General features: G+C 38.2%; 1 protein-coding gene across 2 annotated transcripts in view; it reads right to left on the bottom strand.

Moving 5' to 3' along the window:
- The window catches only part of DIS3L2 (DIS3 like 3'-5' exoribonuclease 2), a 138,878-nt gene that overhangs the window by 56,153 nt on the left and 63,752 nt on the right, over positions 1 to 18,973 (bottom strand). For both annotated transcript variants that reach the window (XM_053460897.1, XM_053460898.1), the window contains 3 exons: positions 15,994 to 16,091; positions 12,876 to 13,123; positions 8,428 to 8,601 (listed from right to left, as the gene is read on the bottom strand). In XM_053460897.1, the coding sequence (XP_053316872.1) occupies positions 8,428 to 8,601; positions 12,876 to 13,123; positions 15,994 to 16,091 (520 nt within the window). The remainder of the gene's footprint in view (positions 1 to 8,427; positions 8,602 to 12,875; positions 13,124 to 15,993; positions 16,092 to 18,973) is intronic.

Here is an 18,973-nt window from a genome sequence, read left to right as displayed (position 1 = left end):
AGTTGGACCAGTTTGTTTAAAAAAACTTCTACTGCTAGATACAGGTTAAAAACATATTGAAGTCCAGCCAACCGTACAAAATGGGTCACGTTCAGGATAGTTGGTAAAGTAGTATCTCTTAGCCTTAAAGATGATCTGGCACCGTTTACAAAAAAGTCTCATAGTTTAACGCAGTATATATATTCCATGATTATTGATTTAAGAAAAATCAAATCTGAGAAAAATGGATCTCTTATCCCTACAGCTAATTTTTCCTGTGGTTGAAATGAGCCATTAATACCATGCATTTAACCAAAAACGGAAACATACTGCTTTGACATATTTTCAAAGTGGACGTCTCCAGAAGAGCGACTGCTCTGCAATTCTTTTTAGATATTTATTTTGTAGACAAGAAACAAGCTTTAAATTTCAATGGCTAGCCCTGCCCCAGGTGAAGAAACCAAAAATGTCCATTCTAATGCATTAGTGCTCAACAATAATAAACTCTTGCAGAAGAAGGTCCATGTTTGAGGCCTGCACAGCCTATTCCAGTTAGCTGCTTACAGATTTGCTGTCAAGGGAAAATGAACACTAAACAGATGCTTTGGTGCCTTTGAAATGAGGTTTAAAAGAAATAGCAGATTAACATGTGTCAGGAACAGTTGGTAGTCATGAAAATATTGTAACATATTTGCAACTAGAATATCCTGGATAAAAATTTGGGATTTGTCACTGAAAGATTACACATACCTACATACTTAACATTTTAAAATATGCATTACTTCACTAACGTATGGTCTGTAGGGATCATAAATTCCACAACATTGTTTGGGTTACTACATGTTCTTTACAATGTTCAATGGCTAGTACACGAAACATGTTCGGTGCTAAAACCAGATTTTGTATCTGAACTTTATATTTTATTGCACTACCCAAAAGCTGTTGACACCGAGAAACTTTCAAACTCTTTAGCAAGATGCATACAAGGTCTTGGGACATCCTTACACCCTAGAAGAAAAATGGCACTAACTGAAGATCGCATAGGTGATCAGGTGAAAGTTGTATGGCCCTAAGTAGGGATGCACCTCCGTCCTATGAAAACTATATTTAAAATAAAAAACACAACAGCAACGTAAATGCCATCTTTGGTATGGTGAAGGTTTTGGAGAGTGTTAGCCAGTGAAAGTAGACCATGTCAAACCATTTATATATAGTGCAGATAGGAGTAAATGAGTCTCTGCCACAGTGAATCCTAGTTATTATACATTTCCCAGCTGTAAAAGCAAACATGGTACATGCATTTTGATATATTTAATTTCTTCTCTACAGAACATGATTCATAGCAGATAGTACTGTAGGTACCTTCTCTATAGGAATGACCTTTTGTTATAGAAATGTGACTGCAATGCCATCCAGATGTCTGATCAAGATCCATGACCAGGCATGCAAAATGTTGGTTTTTACAATGTAAAACCATATTTTATGGATGCAGAACAATGTTTAGTAGTTTCAGCTTCTAATGTTAAATAAATGGAGAACTGCAGGAAATGGCCAGTAATCTGTTTAATGAGGCTAAAAAAAGTAAACGGGGCAATACACATCAAGTCTGAAGTTCAAGAGGGTAGCTAAATTCTGATGACACCAATGTTTTTGTACATTTAAATTCTCATCAAGTCATCATCTAGACCTCAGGAAAAAAGGAAAACCCTTTAAGAAGCTAAAATTCAAGCAAGTTCACAGATCCTGCAAACCAGAACTGTACAGATTAACTGAAAGACAGCTGAGAGCTGTTAATGTAACCTCTGATGACATGGAAACTGACTGGAAATGCTTCAAGGATATAGTCAAGCCAGGTCCAAGAGCTCGGAAACGTCAGGACTGGTTAGGTGGAAACTACAGTGACCTAAAGAAACTGATGAGAAAAACAGTCCACATTATCCTGGCAGCATGCAAAAGTTTATCATCTGCTCAGTATCTGAACAGAGTTGCAGAAAGTAATGATCTGTCTGAAAACTCAATTGTGAAGCACTCTTAAAATAATGCTATGGGTGACACATTAAACTAAATTAAGCACAATGGAGATGTCAAACTTCTTTCATCACTGAATATGCCACTTACACAATTTAATTTTTCCACGATGACCTTCTAGCTCAGTGTCACCTACCAAATTCCTAAAAATTTCCATTTATATTTACTAGCGAAACTACTTACTACAGTCTAATTTACAATCCTTTTATTTGAATGCTTCCCATACCAACTTTAATTGCTTAAAATCAGGTAGAAAAGATAATTATATATGCATTTGTAAGTAAAAAGTAGTCTAGGCTTCAGTCTACTCGTAACCGTACAGCTGTCTTGGGTTAGATTTTCAAATATTCAAATGTACCACGTCTAAAGATGAATCGGGAGGGACAGTTGTCTCTAATCTTAATGTGTCTGTCAAACAAATGCCCAAAGACCACTAGGAGTCCCAGTTTTTTTTTTTATTTTTTTTTTTTTATTTTTTTTAATATATTAAGTCTTCAGGCCCTTGGAGGGGAAAAAAAAAATTGTAATTTAATACTGTAGCAATGTTTTGCGGTCTTCTCAAGTAAGACAAATACCTAAAATGTACACAAATTACACACAGATTCTGATATGTCGAGTTCAACTAGAATTAGTATGTCTTTTTATTAAACCGCACAGTTCAGTAAAATAATCCAAATGTAAGAAAGCCATAATTGACTATCTGTAAGTGGGACCCAATTGTAAAACGTATTTAAAGGAGCAGTACGTTTTTCTGCATGAAAAAAGGGTGAAGGCATTCTTTAGTAACTAGAGTTTTTCCATCTGTTTTAATAGCCCCTTCAGCTGCCTGTACTGAAAGCAGAAACATACCTTATTGCTCAAAAGAAACCCAACTCTAATTAATGGTAGTAGCAGCAGCCAACCATGAGTATGCTATCTGAAGGCCGACGTTTTGCTAGCATACATGTGATTGGCTGCAGACTTCAATGAGAATCCTGCTAAGCATGTGCATGTAGTTCACATACTAATACTTCCCGGTTAGAGTGAAAGCAGCCAGGACAAGAGTCAAGAGAGAAGTTCTAACAACCCTTTCCCCCAAAACTAGCATACACTCTACACAAATGTATGCAAGTTGTGTGTGAGTTTTTGCAAATTCAGCATTAATGCATTTGGGAGCTGTATTTTTGTGCAGTGGAAAACCACATTTTTGCAAGGTCACGCAACCTCATTCGAGTTAATGATTAACAGATCATTCAAGTTCTTAGTTAATAAGCCAGTTTGTGCAAAGATAAAATAAATACATAGGGACTGTGCCAACATAAGGTTATCCAATGCCAATGTATTATCTAGTGTTTAGTTCTAGGATTTACAAAAACATGTGCTAGGTTACCTGTGCACACACAGGTTCACAGCAGCCACAGAATTTTGGTTCTCGTGTGCTGGGTTAAAAAGTCTAGATATATCTGTTTTACTAAAAAAAAAAAAAAAAAAAAAAACACTATCACATTGCGGTGAATACATCACATGAGGAGTTTCCAGGTAGGTGAAGATATGAAGTCAACATTACTCGCGGGTCATTAATAAGGATACAAATGGCTGCCACAGGAGAAGCTTAAAGGGGTTGGCTCTTCATAATGCATACATTTCTATACAATTTCAGTTCGCTAGTGCTTCCTTTGCCGATGCAACCACATAGGGTGACATTGTGGCAGTAAACCAGTCAACATTGAACCAGTCATCTTAAGGGGCTTATACTTAAAAGCCAAGACTACAGCAGTATAGTTAAAAGCTAACTGATGTGAACCAGACACCAATATTTATGCGCTCAATTCAAATTTGCTGTGTGAGAGCAATGGTATGAAATTTACATGCAAGTACTAACTTAAAAAAAAATCAAAACCTGAAACTATATATATTCTAGTTTTGTATTTTGTGCCTAAACACATTAGCTCATTCGCCAAGTCAAGGCACCCCATGAGTAGCGACTCCTATTGCAGTCCATTTGTACACATTTACAACATTCTGCCTTAATGAAGTAGTAAACCGCAGGCTTACTTCTATGTCCTGGGAAATGCTAGGCCAGTGGACGTGCAAGTCCACATTTCACAGGGAAAGGGGAGGCAGCTTTTGAACAAGAGAAAGTTCCTGGGACATGACAGAACTCATGTGGTAGAACCAATCAATGTGTACATTTGCTTGGGATTTGTAGACTGTGGAGATGACCAAGGTGGATTTTGTGAAACGAAGAGGTTCTGTAGAATAAAGACCAAGCCATTTGTACTGCTTCTTTTCTTTCTATCATATGAGCCAAAGACTGTGGTACATCAACTCACCTCCATATAGTGAGCCAGACATTGACGGTAATTTTGTCTTCCTACCTTCTCCGTCAACCCACTTGCTCATCCATGTCTCCTTTCTTCTCGACACCTCGTTCTTCTGTCTGTTTTTCTTGTCCGCTACTCTCCGCGCCTTTTTTCGTCCACTTCTCTGTGAATCAGGCCTCACAGAACATTTGGCAAAGGCGTGAAGCTTCTTAGTATAGCCTTTCCCCCAACTGGAGAAAGGGGGAGAGGCTGTCCCATTGGCTCTGCCCCTTTGAGATAGCACCGCAAGGATCCAGACAGATTTGCGAAGAAAGAGGTGCAAAAACATTTCTATTTCTCTGCCAAAAAAGTAAGTTATTCATGCATACCGTCAGGACCAAAATGCAAGGAAAAAAGGTTGCAATCCTACTCCTAACTGAAATATAGTGTTACTAAACCAAGAGAAAAGGGCTGGCCTGCCAAACCTACTTTACCCTTTATACCCTTGATAGGGAGCAAACCAAAAAGAAGAGGTTTATGCTTCAACCTATGTGTTGGTGCTCCGTTGTTTCTATATAAAGAATACACATTTTAGGAGTTTTAAGAGAGGTTGCCAGCTTCTTCATAGATCGGCCAATTAGCTGGGCGGCAGCAATTTTATGAAGTTTAGCCATATTTGAAAACAGATCAGAACAGATATACACACACAGATATACCGATTTGTACACAAATTTACTCCCCGGTAGGTCCAAGTCTTGGGTTACAAAATGAACCTAGAGTGAAACAACCACCTGTCTATACAACAGAGTAAAGTAATACCAGGTGGGGTTCCAGCAGCCAGCATGTGAATATCCCCAGGTTTATTAGCTCAAGGTTCTGTAATTTCCTCTGCTTCTCACTTAGTTCAGGCCAGAATTTAAGAGTGACCCCTTCTCTTGGGGCAGAGGCAATGTTATACTCTGGACCTCTGGCTTCGCCATCTTCCCCTGTTCTCACACACTTGCTATTTTTAGCTCATTGTTTTGTGTTTTGGCAGCTGAAAAAGCGCCGGCTGTAATTTTACCTTATGCCTCAGATTTCTCCTTAAAAAGTGAATACAATGTCCTGTTTATAATAAAATTGTTCACTGGCAAAGAAATGTTGGGAGGAAAAAAAAATTTAAAAATTTTTAAATAACGTAGGGAGGCCAACCAACTGGAAAATTTAGAGCAAAAAGGAGTCTGCGAGCCAATTTCAAATGTGTGGAATGGTCCCATAAAGGTCTCAGACGATGTTAATGCTTGGAAAGCTGAATAACTGCACAACAAACAAAAATGCCATGGTTTGTGGACATGACACACATGCCAAGTGTCCCTCTATGGGATCAAAACTGCAATTGTCCAAACAAAATCTACAAAAGTGCCATAAATGGCTTACAAGAGGGGTCATAAAAGCAAAAAAAAAAAAAAAATCTAGGTAAATTGCCCCTAGCCATGCCTCTAAAACAGGTTTCCTTCATTAAGGTCATCACTCATCTGAAATGGACAGGCTGTTTTGGATTTGTGTAAAATTACTTTATACCAGGTGTGTCCAAGTGGGCCACTTCATCCGAAACGTATACGTGCGTGGGCCGCACTCATTTTTCACTGAGAAAATATGGCCTTTAATAAGATATGAAGACTGAAATAAAGTAAATGACACCAAACCTTTACAATGCCTCTCACTGATTTTTTGGGGCCTAGAAAGTTTTGTTCTCTGAAGTGACTAGTACAAATGTAAGATTCTAGATAATTCAAAATTAAATAGTGCTATTTATTCTAGGGATGCACCGAAATGAAAATTCTGGACTGAAACTGAAAATCCGAAGCTGAAGATGACCCCCACACCTTTAAGAATAAAATAAACAAAAAACACACTTAAGTAACTAAAAACGTGAACTTTAGTAAAGGCAACACATTCAAATTACTAGCTGCTGGAAAAAAACAAGGATCACGGAGATCTTCTGCTCAACAGCTACCAATGGGAGTGGTCCGTCATTAAAACCACAAATGCATTTCTGAATGTAATTTTAAACAACGAATAACAAAATGTAAATGACTGAATTTTGCGACGTGAAACTTTTTTAAATGTCATTTCTTAGCTTGCCGAGAACCCTGACCCTTTTTTGGTTTTCTTTTGCAGCAGTTCTGGCAAGAACAACACGATGGGACTACAAGTCCCAGGGAGGTGCACGGTTCCCCTTTTGTCTTCTGTCAATGTTTAGGTTTCCACTGCTTCCCCTACAGACTCATCTATACTCTGGCCCCTCAAGGTCAATTAGAATCAATTATACACTCAAATTTTCCAGGCCAATGTTTTACAAATACTAATTTACAATGGCCATATGCACATTTTCTAATAATGGAGACCCAGCTTTGATTTGGAACCAAATCCTCATCATGCTGGATTTCCTTGTCTATTGAACAGGCACCCTAATCTCATTCAAGCGTCACAAGAATGTAATGGCGAGCGACTGACAAACTAGAATCAATGGTGGCATAGAAATAAAGTTTTACAGCAGAAAAGAACCATTTAGCCCACCTAGTCAGTCTTTCCTGTTGTGAATACCTCAAGCATATTCATACCTTGTTTTATATTCAGGATACCCTTGTGCCTACCCAACTCAAGCTCCTTCACTGTAGTAATCAACACTGAGGGGTTTTACAACAACTAAAGTGTTAAAATTTAAAGCATTTGCACAGACAGATATTCTCAATAAAATGAATCACTATAGACTCCTGACCATCCCCTTCCTCCCCTTTGACACAATTCAATGAGGGCTCTCCTGATTCTGTCTCTGTACAATAGAGACTGTTTAAACAAAGTCTCTTCCTACCAATAGTGTAAACAGTTCGACAATGAAATTTAACAATGGAATAAAGATTGGATACATTGATTTTGAAGGCCTAAAAATAGAAACCCAAACTAACAAAGTACAAAAACATATTGATTTACCCGACAAATACTTTGAACTTTTCATTCAATGTACTAACACTAATTCCGGTTGAGAAAGAGTTCCAAGAACACTCAGATTGGTTAGTGTGTAAGTGTAGAGAGGAAGGATTATTATATAACTTTTAGGAGCCAGTCTGAAAATTGATTTTACAGAAATCGGGTTTTAAGTTTAAATTGTTTTAACTTTCACTTTTCCATCCTGATCTCTAAATCCCCCAATCTCTCCAAGTGCAAGGGCTTCTTAATAATTTGCCAAAAAAAAAATATTTCTAAGAACTGCTTTACACACAACAAAAATCACTACAGATTGTTCCAGTAATAAGTCAACAAGCTAAGCCCATCTCACATTCTCTTTCACTGGTCTTTTGCAGAACAAGCAGATCTTACTATCCCTACAGACCAGTGCTTCACCTCCAAGCTACCAGTTAGAAAAGGTACAGTTAAAAATATCCATAACTTTCAGCCCAAGGCCCATACCACTGCACTTCTCCCATACATATTCTTGGTACAATTACATACGTACCACCAAAGTTTATGCAGTATTCAGAAAGTCTACCTAATAGCCTAATTTTGTAAACTATTTATATGTATTGCATAGGGAGACAGAAGAGGTCAGTTTAACATATCTGCCTTTACAATCTTTATATTCGTACCATTTTTTTTTGTGTATTTGTTTCTGACCCATTACAACTTCTAATGCTGTCTGAATCACTTAAAAGTATGGAAGTTCTAGGCTTTCAAAAGGACAGTGAAAATCCCCAAATTTGAGCTCTTTGAGATATCCATTTTTTTTAATGGTTTATTTTAAAAGGTTGTGACCTACGCCATACATACGACACATGCTGCAACTAAGAATTACGACAATTCTTTACTTCAAAAACCAAAACCGTGGGCTTTCATGTATAAATGCATTGAAGGGTTATGAGACCAGGTATACAATATAAAAATAAAAAACCTTGAAGGTTTGTTGCAATATACTAGGTGAAACATATTGCTGATTTAAAACTCTTCCATGAGCGCCAGAGTGCTGCAGGTGCTGCTTTTAGAGTAGTCTACCTAACTGACCCAAGGTGCACGCTGAGGTGAAAACCAAAAAGAGCAACATATCTCTACCACAAACAGCACCCACAGTGCATACCGTTCCATCCTGGGGCACTGCACCCACCTCAAATCTTTCCTCTTTTTCAATTCCTCTTGTGGAATTGACCAGGGCAAATTCTGTGGCAGACACTTCAAGACTTTTTCTGAGAAGTCTGTGAAATCCACTCCATACTCTGTTAATATTCCCTCTGTCTCTGGCTCAATTTCTCCAGCTTGACCAAGGCTCTTCATCAGCTTCCTGAAAATCAAAGGGAGGGAGAGAGAGAGAGAGAGAGAGAATTAATTTCAACAAACGAGATAAGTTACTCAAGGTATCTTGGTAGGGGAAATAAGACTTGCATTAACTCGTCAGGATATTTAATTTCTTGGCGATGCTAGTTTCAGCTGACAATATGTGAAAAGTGCACTAGCTCTCTAGCCATTATTCCCATAAATATCAGCAGAGCACGTAGATGGCTAGCTCCGATTTAAACAGATCAAATTATGAATATTACAGACAGTTTGTTCTTTGCAATGACTGTATATAAAAAGGCATAAACCACATATAAAAAGGTATAGTCCTAATATGGCACCCAGCGTCTTATCTAATTACTCCTTCAATGAGAATCTAATAGGTCTCCTGATGCCCTAACTGGGTGTTTTAATATAGAAAACACTAAGCAAAGCTGCTAGCCTGCATCCATTTAGGCTTGACGGCATGTACATGAATAACATTTGTGCCAACGGCTGTTAGTCCTTTTGCCATCGGGGTATAATCCGGAACCCTCTAGCAAAGGGAGAGCGCAATAAACCTGACTTTTTAGCTTTTGAGAAACAAATGGATTTGTTCAAATAAGCCTACAACACATGTTTGTTTTACTACACAAAAAGTATAGGCATTGCACTCACGCAGAGGGTGACAAATGTTTTATTTTAGGATGATTTCTTGAATGAAGACTAAACTGGGTGTGAAGCCATGCCAGATAATTCCACTAACTTTGATGTATTAAAGCACCAACATTTACCTTGTAAAAAAAATTCAAAAAAGGAAAATACACAAGACATGTGGAAGCAGTTTAAGATCTTTGTTACACGTTCAATTTCTATTGTTTCGGGCTCTTGCACCCAAACTATGTTGGCCAAGTTTGTCTTCGTTGAGCTCTTAAAGGCTGCTTTAACGCTGAAGATGCATACAACAAAAGGTGTTGTGTAAACACAAACTACTGTTCTGCTTCAGCTGAAGCAGAACTATTTCGTATAAAAAGCAGGCATGACTTGTGGAACTAGTCAAGACTTATCCATCTCATAAGTGTCTGTATATCTGCAAGCTGAGAAGCAGAACAAGGAAACCAGGACAACATGTCAGCAGTTTACAGAGTGTTTTCAATGGACTTTGAGGATAAAGCAGATGTGATTTCATCCGTTATTAAGCTGCCTAGAATAAGACATAACATTCTTGCCCAAACAAAAGCTTGTCAAGGAAATTACAGTCATAATGACGTTCTGTGGCCACTCCTAGGTATGAAATAGGGAGACATCTCTTCCATGTGCATCATCCCTTCCACCATGAAGATTGTTCAGTGTTCTTAGCTTCATTAACATCAAACTCACTGCACAAGGTTTATAAAGGCCTCTGAAAACTTGGAGTGCTGAATCAATGTACCCACAAAGCATGCGTCTCTGAACAACTTTTAAAAATGTATTATATTGGTTTAAATTCCTTGTTCATCCACCTCTGCATGCATACACACACACATTATATGTATAAATGAATGAATATAAACTGATACAGATTTTAATCATATCCTTTTCTGGTTGATGTAGGCTTTATTCTACGGACAAGGATCTGTAGTGGGTCTGGGTATATATGTTAACAGGCAAATTCTGCAACCTCTATTCATACCTCACTGATGAATCAGATGTCTAAGACCTGAGTAACCAACAGGCCATTTATCCTTGGCAGATTCTGGAGATGGCGAACCCATATGGCTCATTCCTACATACAGCACAATTAACACTTCAAGGTAAATATTCCCTTTTGTAAACAGATTTCCTGGACAGAAAATGCAGACTAGAAATAGCAATACCCTGCCAGCTGATGAAACATCAACTGTTAAGAAAATTAAAACATATGTAAATGAGGTTTAAATGCTCAGATGTGGGACTTCAATTAAAGCCAACAATAATAAAGCTATGTCTTTCATCAACACAGCATTAGTCAAACAAGTAGCAGTGAAGGCTTCCCAGAATACCGTAACGATATAAACACAAATGTATTGACTACCTGTCCAAAACTAGTGCTGCTAAATGCTCAAGACAGCAGCTACTTGAAAGAGCAGTGTGTAGCACATGCTACATTAAATATCAAGATAACCTCTAGATGTGATAATGCATGGAATAGAGAGAAGGAGAAAAAAGAAAAAAACAAGATGAGAAGAGTTTTTAAGAAAGATATACTTAATATAGAGGGTTCCAAACAACCCAGCCTAGTCTATAGATTCCATCGGAAACAAACTGATATGGTGGCAGCTGTAATAGAAGTAAATGAAATGGAAAGAATTGACAGATACCTGGGAAAAATACCGATACATCTGCTACATAAACACAAAGGTGCTGCAATCAGACACTATACTCCTCACACAAATCACTTAAGTCTAGGGCACAGATTAGTTTTTATTTCTAGGCCAAAGACATCGACCACTTCTGTATGCATCTGTCTAAGAGTTACAGGGAAGAATATTTACTCAGCAAACAGCATGGATGAATGACCAGTCACTGTGGGGTAGTGTAGTAATGAAACAGATCATTCCATTTTTTCCTATATACGGTTTAAGAATTTATATAAAGGCAAGACCTTGGGCGGCTGTACCAGTCTGCCCTCCTGTGCAGATGGCCCGGGCCAGACGTAAAATAATTTCACACCTGTCTGGTAATATCCAAGGCTTACATGGTGCGGTTTGATCCTCGGCATTCTGGTCTGCAGCATTCTGGTCTGCAGCATTCTGGTCTGCAGCATTCTGGTCTGCAGCATTCTGGTCTGCAGCCAATCACATTTCATGGAGGGCCTTCAGATGGCATGCTGAGACGCGGATTAGTGTTGGGGCAAGACAAACCGTCACACTAGTTTGTTATGTTCCTTTTTTTGTCGGTCTGTTGGGCACAAGGCATCTTGGAAGGTTGCCTTACAAAATGCTGTCCCATGGTTTGTTTTGTAGAGAGAGCAACCTCAATCATACCTGTGTATTCTTTTGATCTCGTGTCTTGGAGTAGAATATTATGCATGGGTACACTTTATATTCATTAATCGGTAGTTGGCACGTAAAGCAAATAAATGCAAGCTGGCAAGTCTGTATACAAATAGGCCACTGATATGAAAACACCTATTTAAGAAGTTATTAAAAGCAGATGTCATATGTGCCGACTATAAGCCATTCATTTAAATGTTTAACAGCATTCTATTTATTTTTAGAATGAGAAACACAGAAGAGATTTCATGTCATTTTTGGATTAAGGTTTCTGTTGCGCACAATGGCTGTAATAGAAAAGTGAATCACTTGGCATGAAGTATAATACCCCTGTGTGGATACATAGGTTTTCCTGCTTGGCGATCTCGCCGTGTCATCTGTGCCTCAAACTCCAAGTGAACTGGTCAGCGGTAAAGCCACAAAGCTCTCTTGTGGATCAGGAAAGCGTGATTCTCTCTCAATTTTAGCATGGTTCTCTGTGGTTTATTAGCCGCACCCAGGGTGCTTCCTCTGTGCAACCCTTAACCTAGCAATTAGATGCATGTCAGATTCATTTACTCTAATCATCATCAATTATATTATTCTTTCCTCTTTTCTCATTCTCACACTGCAGCTGTGATGGACATGTCAGTCTTTTAAGGCATCACAAGACCATGTTTCAGTCCAAAATGTCTGATTGCTCATTGCTGCTCTCATATTTACAGCTATGATTTTGAATTGGACTTTCCACAGAGGATGCAACTAGTCACCCGGCCTATACAAATCACAGAGGACACCTAACCTCAATTTTTTTACAATTAAGGAAAAATCTGAACTCCAGAAGTTCAGTGTTCCATGTCATAGCCAAAATAATTTTAATAGCAGGAAACATTTCTCATTATTGGCACATAGGTGCCAAAACCTACACAAAAACATACGCACCCAAAGAAAGCAGGTAAAAATTAAACAGCTCTTCTTAGAAACATTAGCATTTACATCTGGTTTAACCAGGCAACCCTAATTTCCACATCTAACGTATTATACTTTGGATAACTGAGAATCACGTTGCATACATCTTAGAAACATTTTAAATCAAAAGCTCTCCACCTCTATCCAAACATTTTCTGAAATAAACTCGTCTTGGTCATTCTCCAATTCTGAAACATACTACCTATAACCTGGGGAATTCTATAAACCCTTCCAGAAGGAAGCCTCTGCAAGGATTGCAGAGACTGGACACTGATGCAGGGTTTTGCACTTTTCCCTTTAGTTTAAGGTGTGCATCAGCTATATGATTTTATACACTTACCCCTCGGCAAAGTTGCTGTCCTCCTTCCAGGCAGTGATACGGCAAATGAAGAGTGTGTTGGCATAATCCTGGGGCCGTACAGCAAACCCGTCTGGACAATCCACCAGTGGAATATATATGCGTGGGACTCTGTGGTCCACTGGTGAAAATAAGGCATACTTCTTAGCAGCCTCTCTACTCTTGTCTCCTAGTGGTTTGATGAAGCCAGTGGCTGCCCTTGAGTGTTTCTTCTCTAAAACGTAAACAACCTGTAAAGTGCAGAAGATGCGTGTACATTAATTATCTACGGAATGCATATGATAGCACAGTACTAACTACTTCCTAAGTTTCAGGCATTCTTTCTTCACAATGCAATTCAAATATGTTTGTGAAATTTGGACAGCCCATAGACACGATAATACGCTACTTGAAATTAGAATAGCTTTTATGAGGAAACACAAAACAAGACACAGCACATTCACTGTCCATAATAGTACGTTTGTCACTAGTGACTATGTTTACAGGAAAAAAAATGTTTGGCTGTTTTGACCAATGTAATGAAAAACAATGTCCTGTACAAAAAAATTACAATACAAACCCAACGCAACAGTGCTGCATAATATGATGGTGCTATATGAACCAATACATAACTTGCACAAGATTAAAAAGGAATTCTTACCAGTCTGTGTAACTCTGACTTGAGTAAGGTTAACCTGTTGTAATGTAGGTACTTGAGTAGGCTTGACTACAAATGGTTAGACGCCATAACAATTCCAATTTTAATTCTACATAGCAAAATACTAAAGGTCTCAAAGGAAATGCCCATAAAAAATAAAATAAAAAAACAATATATAATATTTGGAAGCATATGCGCAGGGGTTATAGCCAATGACTACAGATGCAATAACTTATATTACTACATGAATTACTATAAAGCTGCTTCCAACAGCTTTAGATGAGAGGAAAAGTCTATTCCACCCTAGACCAGGGCCTGGCAAAGCTGATTTAAAGTAACTGTGCTGCCACAAAGCTATGGTAGCAATACGTAGCTCAACGCGAGTTGAAGTATTCCTAGGCAGCAGAGTTGGCGTAACAAATTGACTTCCTTAGGAATAATTTAAAAAAAAAAGTTTGTGTTTCTTCTGATGAAAAATGGAACTGTTAGTTTGTTCAATGCAAAAAGATCTTTTGTTGGACGCATGGTTCACAGATTTTTTTTTTTTTTTTATTATTTATTATTAGTTATTATTTATAATTAGTTATTTTAATTGGTGTTTGTTCAATTTTGGAGCAAGGACAGGTTACATCAAGAGAAAATCTCCCATGTATCACTAAGTTTTAACAAGAAATAAAAATCTAGTACCCTGAAACCCAACAGGTGTTAGTCTTGTGTTTCTAGCGTTCTATTGGTGCATTTGCGAAGCCGAGTCGTTGTCTGCCTAAAGCTATTGGCGCTGTGCTCAGAACCGTACATGTCTATACACCTCCACAGTAGAGGCACACATGGGCCAAGATAAATCCATGTATAGCGTGTTCAGTAAAGGCATACTCTAACAAAACTTTAGGTCAATACCACACCGGTACAGAGCAAGAGACAGAAGTACCCTGTCAATTTCAACAGAACTATTGCCAATATAGGCTTTAAGAACTTACACGACTGGTCTTTAAGGTGCTGTGGTCCTTTTGTCTGTTTTTTATATGGCAATGGAACTCTGACCAATGCAATTGATTGGACTCGCTGTTTTTTGGAGACCATGACTGCATGGGGGCCTAGGGGTTGAGATACTCTTTCCACCCTGCACCATGTTTACACAATGAAAATGTGAAATTGCTTTGTATGTTGTAAGTTGAAGGAAAGTGTTAGTCTATTGTTGCGGTTTGGATTAGATTACAACAAATTGTCAAAGCATGCAGAAATGCAGGTACGTTCACATACTTTTTCTGCAAGTATGTGTGTGTGTATACAAACTTGCCCAACTAAACGATGGAAAAAAGGCCAAAACATTTCTGTGTGAGAGCTGTCTGGCATCCCACTAAAATACCAGAATCAGTAAATTAGGTGCAATTTCTTAGCACATGAGAGGTAAACTGGTCGATTCATTCTCCAAGGTCTTGAAAGTTTCAAAGGCGTAGATGTAAGTTTTTGCCCGATTTCAGATCTGTGATGATCAGACTGTTTACAAAGCTCTTATAATAAAGATTTCCTAATCCCTATGAGAACAAACATTCCTTACATAGGACCAGAGATCTCATACTTGACAGACTGATAACTTCCAATAAAATAAGTGCAGTTGCATAAAACAACATTTATTGAGAGATTTCAACCATTTAAACATTTCAAAACTACTGCTTTATGGCAAGACAGCTATTTGGAGGATCCTGTTTCTTTGCTTGACAATTATAACTTGTAATGAAAATAAATAATTGCTGGCTAAGATGCCAAGTTGTCCTGACCACCATAACTCTAAGGAATATGCTTCTGATATACAAGTTGCTTGTTCAATGCCTTATCTTTAAAATGCGGCACATGCCTTTTTCTTTTCTTTAATAACCTGCTAGAGGACATCCACCAACCTAAATTATTGATTAGTAAACATACTTTAGCTACTGAAGTTGTATTCTACAGAGGAACACAACTGTGAGCATTAGCCCAAGGTATTTTTCAGAAAACTGTAGACAAATACTGCTTACCTCAATATCCCAAACCAATGCAGTTGATGCATAAGCAACGTAAGCTACTCACTCTAATGCCATCACCAAATATCTACACATAACCACATTTCTTGAACAGTATGCCCCAATTACAGAATGCATCTCTACATAGGTTTGAAGACCGTTTTCTTCTAAGTGGCTTTCATCCTGACTGACCTCACAAAACAAAAACAAACAAGCATTTTAGCTTCAGTTGCTGTGGCTCAGCAGATGCAAGCCAACAATGTCCAAATTAGGTATTATAATTGTCAGACCCAATTCAATTAAACTGAGAAGGTAACCAGATGTTCATGCAGACTGAAGCCATTTAGAATCCTTCAGGACCACATTTTGGACATAAGTAGAACCATCATGATATGCAAAATATACAGTGCTTAATTCCTATATTGTTCTCAATATGAAATATTTAAGGAAGGAAGAACGCTACCTTTGCAGTCTTCTGAAGGCAGGTGTCTGGTAGATGCCTGGTGTTTTGCGTAGACAATGCATTTGACTCCACAGCACTTGTTTGATGTTCTTTAGAAGCTAAAGGGAAACAATATGTATAATATCAGTTCAGGAATAAGCTTTTGTGCTCTTCTGAATAAAACATTCACCAGCCTTTAGTTTGGGTAATTTACAACGAACAGTCTACATTTAATAACTGAACAAGGTTTCATCTCTGTTGCTCTGAATATTAATGTCCCCAAAATGGTTTAATTATGACAAAGAACAATGGAAAAATGCACAGCAATGACCAACAAATTAAGATGCACCGTAGCAATGACCAACCTATCCTACTACATATGCAAGCGGGTATAGAAGGTTGGGGGAAAATGTAGAGGGGAAGAGAGAGAGCTACGCCCTTTTAAGTGGGAATTTCAATCTCAATGTTTATTGTATTGTATTAACTCATAGTATATCCCTCAGTTTCATCACTCTAGTTTTCCTTCCATAGTCTTGATGGGATCTGGATCATCTGAGATGGAGTAATAGTTGCAGGCCTAGATTTAGTATAAATTAGTGAATATTAATATTTTTGTCAAAAGATTACCAATAAAATACTCAACTACACCACAATATTAATAAAAATATCCCCTACATAATCTAGTGAGGAAATCGATGTCAATTGTTTAGATGTCACATAAGTATATGCAAATGTTCTCACCAACAGTTGTGGCTTCAGTTCCTTAACTTTACTAAATATGAAATAATATGAATATTATGAAAGGCCAAAACTGGTAATTTTCTCAAAGAAGGTCAAGCTGACCCTTCATAAATGCATAATTCCATAATTTTGATGACTTCTCACTGATTTAGCAATGCGTTAAACAGCGATAACCAAGTTTCCCTGCAGTAAAATGCTACCGGAGCTCTGATTTTATAATATTTTGCATAAAGTGAAAATCCTGTAAGTTAAACAACTTTATTGAACAGAACCCATTATTTATCGGTAACCAAGACTGCCAGCCAGTGACACTAACCCCATAGGTAAAAATGCCTCACATCTAAAAGCAGTGGAGTCGCTACAGGGGGGCAATTGCCTTATAATTGTCTTATAATCGAGCAAATATGATAATACCTGCAATGTTGTTTCCATGTATTTATTTGATCTATACCTGCAATGCTACGTTTTATATATTGTTATTGTATACCTGCAAATACAGGATTTGTATGTCTGATTCTGTTGATTTGATATATACCTTCAGTGCTGAGATCACAAGTGAATTTCAATTGATCTGTGCATGCAACGCTGGGTTTGTCAGCAGGATCCAATCTATATCTATCTATCTATATCGGCAGCAGGAACTAATATTAACGAAACTGCCAGTTCAGCTGTAATTTTGAAATCATGTTTCAATCATAGTCTTTACTTCAAAGAGATAAGTACTCATTATGTAGATAAAAATGCATGTCTAATGCGTATATGTGATGGGCCATCACATAAATCAATAATAAAAGGAGGGGCTTGCTGGGGGCATTAATACAAATAGTGGTGGCTGGAGGTGATTATACAAGGGTGTGGGGGCACCACATTAATCTATACTAAAAGGGTGCTGGCTGGGGCATCAATACACAAGGGTCAAAAACACTAAGGGGGTATAAACAACAATGCAGTGTGAAAAATCCATCCTGATGTAGATAGTGATGTAGATTGTGTCCTGCTGTTTGTGTGTTTTTGGTTATCAGTGTACCAGAGCCTGTCCTGGGGTGTGTGTGTGCGTATAGTTGTTAGTGCGGCACAGCCTGTCCGGGTGTGTGTGTTTGGGTGTCGGTGTGGCAGAGCCTGTCCTGGTGTGTGTTTGGGTATTGGTTTGGCAGAGCCTGTCCTGGTGTGTGTGTTTGTGTGTCAGTGTGACAGAGCCTGTCCTGGTGTGTGTGTCTGGGTGTCGGTGCGACAGAGCCCGTGTTTGTGTGTGTGTTTGGTTATCTGTTTCCTGGCAGTTGGAATTATTTAATTTATACTTATCCAGAGATAAAATGCCCTCCTGAAGTTGTATTGACTTCAGGGGACAAACTATCAAGGCCCTGAAATCATTTAGTGGAAAAGTTAAGGTATTGTGTTATTTATGCTATAATTTTATTTTAAGGATTAGTCGTACTAAATTGTGGCTTCAGGTACAATGTTAGTCCAATAACAAAAGTATCATTCCATAGCACATTACTTTTGGCAATATATATTATATATTATATATAATATATATAATATATATATATTTTCTCAGTGGTATGATTTAATGGTGGAAATTATGAATGCCCCCCAGTTTGACTGTGGTATCTTGTGTGCCCCCCCTATATATTGTTTCTAGAGTTGCCACGGTCTAAAAGTACAGGTATGTGTGCTTAAAGGCAGTTTAAGTTTTTCAATCAGGGTAGGAAAATGTCATCCAATAACCTCTATACATTTTCTGCACATCATAGCCAGCTGAATGAAAAAGCCATCCTGGCCGTCGAATCGTTTTGCCGATTTGCAATACCAGCCCAGCACATTTGCAGATTTTATTCAGAACACAATGGATGAAACCAGCTGCTCAGAATCACATATTTTGGATCTCCTCGAATTATAAGCAATGACATTATCTATGAAACGCTTCTCTGATTATTCAAGCAAAGGTCTTGAATAACGAGCCAGACACTTGTAATACTGGGTCTTGGGACTGCCAAATAAGTCCCAGGCACCTTTGTAATTATATATGCAATGATCACAGCTTAGACTTTTCTAAGAGGCTAGAGGTCTGCAGGATCCGGTCCGGGATTCCTATGGGGCCTGCACCAGACAAGTGCTGGGCATTAATGGGGGGGGGGGTTCCAGAGCTTGGCTTAGCAGGGTCTGGCTGGGAGGTCTAGTTAGTGGATGTTTGGGCTGGTCAGTATAGTTAGAGAGGGCTCCAATTGGGGGCCAAGTTGTTTCTTTTACGATTTTGTTT

The sequence above is a fragment of the Spea bombifrons genome, chromosome 3 (genome assembly GCF_027358695.1).
Source record: "Spea bombifrons isolate aSpeBom1 chromosome 3, aSpeBom1.2.pri, whole genome shotgun sequence".
Lineage (NCBI taxonomy): Eukaryota > Metazoa > Chordata > Amphibia > Anura > Pelobatidae > Spea > Spea bombifrons.
Note: the sequence above shows the minus strand (reverse complement) of the source record. Positions and strands in the feature narration are given on the sequence as shown.